The 7,181-nt window shown below is 52.5% G+C and overlaps 1 protein-coding gene across 2 annotated transcripts; it reads left to right on the plus strand.

Annotated features, from left to right (window-relative positions):
- Positions 1–4,345, plus strand: LOC136376419 (C-type lectin domain family 4 member G-like). Of its 2 annotated transcripts, XM_066342431.1 has the most exons (9): positions 1–82; positions 391–492; positions 838–891; positions 1,038–1,100; positions 1,291–1,395; positions 1,680–1,769; positions 1,964–2,112; positions 2,227–2,342; positions 2,621–4,345. In XM_066342431.1, the coding sequence occupies exons 1-9, from the start codon at positions 1–3 to the stop codon at positions 2,757–2,759; spliced, it is 900 nt and encodes a 299-aa protein (XP_066198528.1). In that variant the 3' UTR covers positions 2,760–4,345. The 2 variants fall into 2 exon arrangements, with proteins under 2 accessions (XP_066198528.1, XP_066198529.1); XM_066342432.1 differs by lacking the exon at positions 1,038–1,100 and having other exon boundaries at positions 17–82.
- The last annotated feature ends 2,836 nt before the right edge of the window (positions 4,346–7,181 follow it).

Consider the following 7,181-nt stretch of genomic DNA (forward strand, 5'->3'; position numbering starts at 1 on the left):
ATGCCTAGGGCTCAGAGTCTGCTCACCATGGACACTGCAGGGTACAGCAAGTGGGGTGGTGGGCTCCAGGAGGTCTCCGGAGGTATGAGCAAGCAATGGGACTGCCTCAATGGTCCTCTGGGGTCCCTCTGATTTGGGGTCTGATGGGGTAGGGAGAATAGTCAAGAGACAGAGCAAGCGTTGGGTGCAGGAGTGACGGCACAGGCTAGAGCGACTGGATGTAGATGCAGATTTCAGCTCTGTCAACTAAGGGCTGTGACCATAGCAAGTTACTTAACCTCTCTGATCCCAGTTTCCTGGGACCCGAGTGTCCAGGGCTCAGTTCTCAGGGCCCAGGGGTCCAGGACTGTCCTGGAACAGGAGGGACTCAGAAGTCCATTGCTATCCAAGGACACTGGGGACGCTGGGGACAGCGATTCCTCTTCCTGACCCTGGCTCTCGTCATCACCACAGTCCTGTGGGTCCTCATTCTGAGCATCCTACTTTCCAAGGGTGAGTGATCGTGCATGATGGGGAGAGGGGACCCAGCCCTCTACCACTCCCAACTCCTTGCTTAATTCTTCCCTCCGCCCCAGGGCGCACCAGCTGGGCCTATGACCCTGCCTGGGACTGAGTGCAAACACGTGTGAATAGTTTGTGTGCATCTTTGGGCTGTGCGCAGGCACATGTGTATGCATGGCCCTGTGCTTGTCTCCCCTCCGCGCGGGCACGCATCATGTGCTCTGTATCCCTGCTCGCCCCCTCTGTGCGTCCCAAGACGGGGGTCCCCACATCTCTCGGGCGAGGGGAGAGTTCTCGAGTGCCCGCGGCCACACCTGCAGGAGCCTCTCTCCTTAGCCTCCACTCAGCACGCGGCGTTGCTAGGCGGCCAGGACTTGCTGACAACAAATGGTGCGTGCAGACCGGGGGCTCCTTTGTTTGTGAGTAGGTGGGTGGGCACCCCAGGGTCCCCGGGGCTGGCCCCGGAGCGGGAAGGAGTGTCCCGTGAATCCCCGCGGGTGACTTGACGTGTATGGGTCGGGCGAGGGTCGTTCCAGCCTCGCAGCAGACGGTGGTGCTGGACGCCTTGAAGGAAGAGGTCGGAGCCTGCAATAGCTGCTGTGAGACTGCTGACCTCAGAGTCGGGGCCTGTGGCGGGTGTGTGTGTGTGTGTGTGTGTGTGTGTGTGTGTGTGTGCGCGCGCGCGTGCGTGCGTGCGTGCGTGTGTGTGTGTGTGTGTGTGTGTGTGTCTCGTGACTGGGATTGGAGGAGGTCTCAGATGTCCCGTCCCACCTCTGCCCTCTTTCCAAGGCCTGAGGACGCAGGCGCAGCTGAAGACCGCGAGCACCAAGCTTGGGGAAGCGCAGGAGAAGCTGATGCAGCAGGAGAGCGCCTTGAAAGAACTGAGCGAGCGCGGTGAGGACGGGGCAATGCCACGACCTATGATCCCTCACCATACCAGTCCGCCGACCCTTGAATTACATCCTCAGCCTTCTGAGACCCAGACCTATCCTGTGATCCTGACCTCTAAGCCCGGTCGTGCCTTGGTGTTTCGGAAAGACGCTCTAACACCACTGACCAAACCGGCCAGGGCCGACCGTGATATTCTTGACCCCTAACACTGACTACTTACATGGATGCTGCCCTTTACCCAATCGCAATCCTACTCCTGAACTGAGCCCACTCCTTTGACCTCGCAGTGACCCAGAGCTTGGCCGAAGCGGGAAGGGACCGCAAGAACATCCGCAGTGAGCTGTTCCGGGAGCTGGAGGCCGTCCGACTCGGAAACCGTGAGCAGGACTGGGTGGGGGAAGGGGACGGGAGGACAAGTGGACCATACCCGTGGGCCTCATGCTTCCCCTATCAATCTGGATCCTGTCTTTGACCTTGACCTGTTCGTCATGGCTCTGTCCCTGCTCCCCAAGTCCCCTCCGTCTGCTCCACCTGGGAGCAGTGTGCCTCATTGACCTTTGCCACCCCACAGGTTCCTGCGAGCAGTGCCCCACGCAGTGGCTACCCTTCCGGGGCTCCTGCTACCTTTTCTCGGCCCTGCGGGCCTCCTGGGAAGATTCGCAGCGCAACTGCGCCGGCGCGAGTGCGCACCTGGTTATTGTCGAGGACCTGGATGAGCAGGTGCGCAGCCTGGGCGCGGGGAGGCGGGAGGTGGAGTTCACCTGAAGGGGCGTGGCGAGGGACGTGTGTGCGGGCGGGAAGGACTTGGCGAGCTCAGTCTCTCCTCCCATCCAGGCCTTCCTGACTCGGAATACAAGGGACCGCGGTTACTGGCTGGGCTTGAGAGCCGTGCGCCGCGCGAGCCAGATCCAGGGCTATCAGTGGGTGGACGGAGTCCCGCTCAGCTTCAGGTGAGGGAAGGGGACAGGTCAGACCCTAGGAGCAGTCCTTTGGTCAGATCTCAGGGACTCCTTAAAGTTGGGCAGGCTAGTCACCAGGAACTGGCTGAGGGATAAATTCTGGGGGTTAGAGATTTATATCCCAGGTGCACGCTTAAGTTAGACCCTCAGGTTGTCTAGGTTAGACCTAAGCAATTAACAGGCTAGATAAACCCTGAAGGCTGGACTCCAGGGCCATCCACGCCCTAGAGGATGAGCAACACCACCTCTCTCCCGACAAACCACTGCAGCCAGTGGAACCAGGGAGAGCCCAATGACTCTCAGGGGCACGAGGACTGCATCATGATGCTACGCACGGGGTTATGGAACGACGCCCCTTGCCACAGCGAGAAGGACAGTTGGATCTGTGAGAAGAGGCTCAGCTGCTGAGCCCATCCAGTGACTGCTGCTTGGGCAATTGCCCCAGCTGCTCACTCTCTTGGCTCCGCCCACCACCATTGGTTCCCCACCCACCACTACTGAGAACTACCAGCTCAACTCAGCCAGGTCCAGTACCTGCGCTCTGGGACCGCTCTCCAACCTCACCACATCCCCTCCCACATGGACCTAACTTAGCCTCCACCTCTTCCAAAACCCTGGCTCCTGGGCCCTTTGATCTGACTCCAACTCCCTCCCTACCCAAGATCAGGTGACTCTGAGATGGAGCTATTTGGTTTTCTTGCATTTTCTCCAGACTTGGGAGGTCTCGAGGATAGCGATTTTGTGACCTGTCCTCGAAACCTTAGGGAGCACCAATAAACGTTTGATATATGAGTCATGGGCTCCTGGCTATGAGGACCTCTTCTAAACTTTATCTCAGAGACCCTGACATGATCCCTGTGAGTGACCCCTACTCCTTCAAGTGACCTCATGGCTCTCTGATGACCCAAAACCCAGTGAATAGTCTGCATTGGGCCAGGAGTGCTGTGGGGAGGACTGGGGACACAGGAATGAGTTGGACCCAGTATTTACCCAGTACCCCTGCCCTGGACTGTCTCATTCTGGTCTAGCCGGGCACCGGAACACTGACCAGTGACTCAGTGGAGGAATGCATGAGTGAGGGACACAGGATGTATTTGAAGGAGCCACCTGTGTCCTTGGGGAGAGGAGAGGTGCTGAGCTACCAAAGTGGTGGCCCCTTTCCTTGAAGAGACTGCACTGTAGAGATCCCAGGCAGCTCAAGACAAGACTTTGAGGCTCATATGAGAGAGGCTCCTGGGATCTGATGGGCCGGTCCCTGGTGTCTCAGGCACTGAGGTGCTGTCCTCTGGGCAGGGAAATCCGGAAATACATCCCAGAGAAGATGGACTTTCCCGGAACAATGAGATGTCAGCACGTGGAACTGGGAAGGGGGGTTTTACGGGTGCAGAGTGTTGGAAGGTATTAAGTGCAGCTGACCCCGTTTGGGGGTGCAAGATGCACAGAGCCTAACTTCATCATCTGGGGACGTTTGACCTGAATTCACTCTGTACTCCCAAAGTTTCCTCCTGCCTCCTGAGGACCTGAGGGTGGGGCGCTATCCTGGAATTTCCAGTGGAGACAGGTCTAACTAAGGGGTATGAGGGCTAGCAGCCGCTAGTCCTGTGTATAACAGAGTCCAAAACCAAAGCAGCCGGGGGCCCCTCAGATGCCCAGCCCTGAGAGCATCGACGGAGCAGGAAGAAGGGAGAATAACACCCAAACACCCTGGCCAGGTGAAACATTTCAGTGCATTAACCCTCCAACCCTCCAACCGTTCTCTGGGCCCTCTACGACTACAGCTCCGAGTGAGGCACCAGCTAGGCCCGGGAGCTGCCTGAATACTGGACAGAGAGCATGCCCAGAGGACTGTCAACCAGACTGATAGATTTTCAGATGGTCAGCTTGGAGGAGTATATGTTTGCTAGGGTTGCTGTAACAAATGACCACCACTGATGGCTTGAGATAGCACATCTCCTGTACAGTCCTGGAGGTAAGAAGCCTCCAGAAAGTTAGTTTCACTGAGGCAAAATGAAGGTGTCCCCAGGGCCAGGCTCTCTGGATGCTCCATGAGAGTATCTGTTTCCTTGTCTTCAGCTTTGATAGCTGTGTCCCTCACATTTTCTGACTCGTAGCTGCTTCTTCCATCTCAAAGCCAGTAGGGTAGCATCCTGCTTCAGTGGTCACATTGCTTTTTCCTCTGGGTCAGTTTCCGTCTGCTCCCCTCTTATGAGGACACTCGGGATTGCACTTTAAGGCCCACCCAGATAATCCAGAATGACTTCCTGTAATCCTGCAGTGCCATTGTGGCAGTAACCACCCCAGTTAGTGCAGATACCACCCACAGATTAAGGGCACAGTTTCTCACAAGACTGCCCCAACTGCAAGTTTGGGGTTCCCTAGGCCACCCACACTTCTGGCCAGTTGAATCTGAGCAACTAATACAAATTCAGAAGATCCCACAATCCTCTCTGGTTCCATAATTTGCTAGAATGACTCATAACTCAGGAAAGCTCTCTACTTACAGTTTTGTTATAAAGAACACAAACTCAGACTAGCCAAACAAAGAGACCCTAGGGTGAGACCTGGGAGGGTCTCCAACACAGAGCTCCCATGTTATCTTCCCATAGACTCAGGACAGGTCACTCTTCTGGCACTTCACGTGTTCGCCAGCAGTGAAGCTCCTCTGATCATTGGTGTCCAGAGTTTTTATTGGGGTTTCATTATGAAGGTGTGCTTGAGTGAATTATTGGTCATGTGACTGCACTTCCTCTCCAGTCACGCTCTCCTCCTGGAGGTGGGGTGGCTGAAAGCCCCACCCCTCATGGTTGGCCTTCCTGGCATGACCAGCACCCACCCACATTGGTATAGACTCAGGTATGAGCCAAGAGGTCCCCATGAAGATCAAAGACACTCCTATCACTTGGGAATACCCAAGGGTTTGGATGCTCCCTGCCAAGAACCAGGGACAAAGACCAATCAAATTATTTATTACATAACACCTCCCATCTCTAAATTCTTTATCACATCTGCCAAGTCCTTGTTGCTATATGAAATAAACCAGTCACAAAAGGATAAGCACTGTGGGTTTCACCTATTTGAAGTACCTAGAGTACTCAAACTCACAGAAACAAAAAGTAGAATGGTGGGTGCCAGGATCTGGGGGGACAGAGATATGGGGAGTTGTTTAATGAGTACAGAGTTTCAGTTTTGCAAGAGAAAAAACCTGGCGATTGGTTGCTCAACAATGTGAATATACTTAACCCTATAGACCCGTCCACTTAAAAATGGTTAACATATTACGTGCATTCTATACCACAATAAAAATTTTAAACATTTTGGTGCACCTATTTCAAGCTCCAAGTGAGAGTTTTGAGAAACGTATACGGCTGTGTAGCCACCATTATGTTGCAGATCTAAAACTTTTCCATCGTCCCCTCCAGTCCCTTCCCCACGCCTGCCCAGGCCACTTTGATCCGCTTTCATCACTGTTGGCTACACTTGTCTTTTCTCAGATGTCATATAAATTGAATCACACCGCATGCTGAGTCTCATGTCTAGATCCTTACTCTAGGATTAATATCTTTGAGATTCATCCATACCGTTTTGTGTATCTATAGTTTCTTCCTTTCCATTGCTGACTCATCTTCATTGTGTCTGGATCACAATTTGTGTATCCATTCCCCTGTAGACTGATATTTGCACTGTTTCCAATGTGAGTTACTATGAGTTAAACTGCAGGAACATTCTAGTACACATCTTTTTATGGCTTTAAGTTTTCACACCTCTTGGGTAAATAATTGACAGTGGGTCAGAGAGTAGATGTGTGTTTAATTTTTGTAAGAAACTGCCAAACTCTTTTCCTAAGTGGTTGCACCATTTTGCACCCCCGTCAGCAAAGTCTCCGGGCTCCGTTTGCTCAGAAAGGGCATTTTTGACCCAGGAGAGATTCTAGCACGTCTAGAGCCCAGTGGAGAAGAGCAGGAGAGGAGGAAGTAAAGCTGGAAGTTGAAGCAGGTAATGGGGAAGGCGGAAAGCTGGCGATAACGTGCCTGCTAACATGTGTTTTCAGGGAAGACTGGGGGACTTGGGAAGCAAGAGGTGTGTGTGGAGGTGGTGTCTCTGCTATTTGGAACTACAGTCCCCTGGAACAAGACCAAGGAAGAGGCTGATGAGAGAAGCTGGAGAGGAGTAAGAATAATTCTCCTAGGAACAAGGAGCAATTTCATTCATTTATTCATGCGATGCAATCATCTGCATTCATTCAATGCAATCATTTTCTCATGCACATTTTCTCGAGCACCAATTAGCTTATTATACATTGGGCACTGGCATTCGATGGGCAATAAAAGGTCAGCATCTCTGGATGTGGAGGATTCTGAAAATGGTTAGGCTGAGTGGAAGCAGGTATTCACAAAATAGTATAGACTCTAGGAACCCACTTATGTGAAGTTCTAGAACGCGTGAAACTATTCTGGAGAGGAAAAAATGTGGGCACAGTGGTCGTCTGAGAGGAGAGGCAGGGATTTCCCAGGAAGGGTGTGAAAGAACTTTCTGGAGTGATGGAAACATTCTGCAATCTTGATAGACATTTGAATTACAAGGTGAATGCATTTGTCAAAGCTCAGGGCAAACACGTTTGAGATTTGTGCATTTCATTCTATGTCATTTTACTCAAAAGGAAAAGTGTAAGGAGAGTGGCATACAAATATTGGACTCTTGTTCACGTTCTGCAGGCTGGAGCACTTCGGGGGAGGTGAGCTGGGAACCTGCAATTAAAGTTGAAATGCATAAATAATAAAATGGATCGAAGGGTGAATAGATATATAAATTTGTAACAAAGCGTGTATAGAA

This window comes from Saccopteryx leptura, chromosome 6, assembly GCF_036850995.1.
Source record: "Saccopteryx leptura isolate mSacLep1 chromosome 6, mSacLep1_pri_phased_curated, whole genome shotgun sequence".
NCBI lineage: Eukaryota > Metazoa > Chordata > Mammalia > Chiroptera > Emballonuridae > Saccopteryx > Saccopteryx leptura.

Coding starts and splice junctions, on each gene's coding strand:
- LOC136376419 (XM_066342431.1), top strand. CDS start 1: ATGCCTAGGGCTCAGAGTCTGCTCACCATGGACACTGCAGGGTACAGC. Junction 1,770..1,963: donor GGCCGTCCGACTCGGAAACC/GTGAGCAGGACT, acceptor GCCACCCCACAG/GTTCCTGCGAGCAGTGCCCC. Junction 2,343..2,620: donor GGAGTCCCGCTCAGCTTCAG/GTGAGGGAAGGG, acceptor AAACCACTGCAG/CCAGTGGAACCAGGGAGAGC.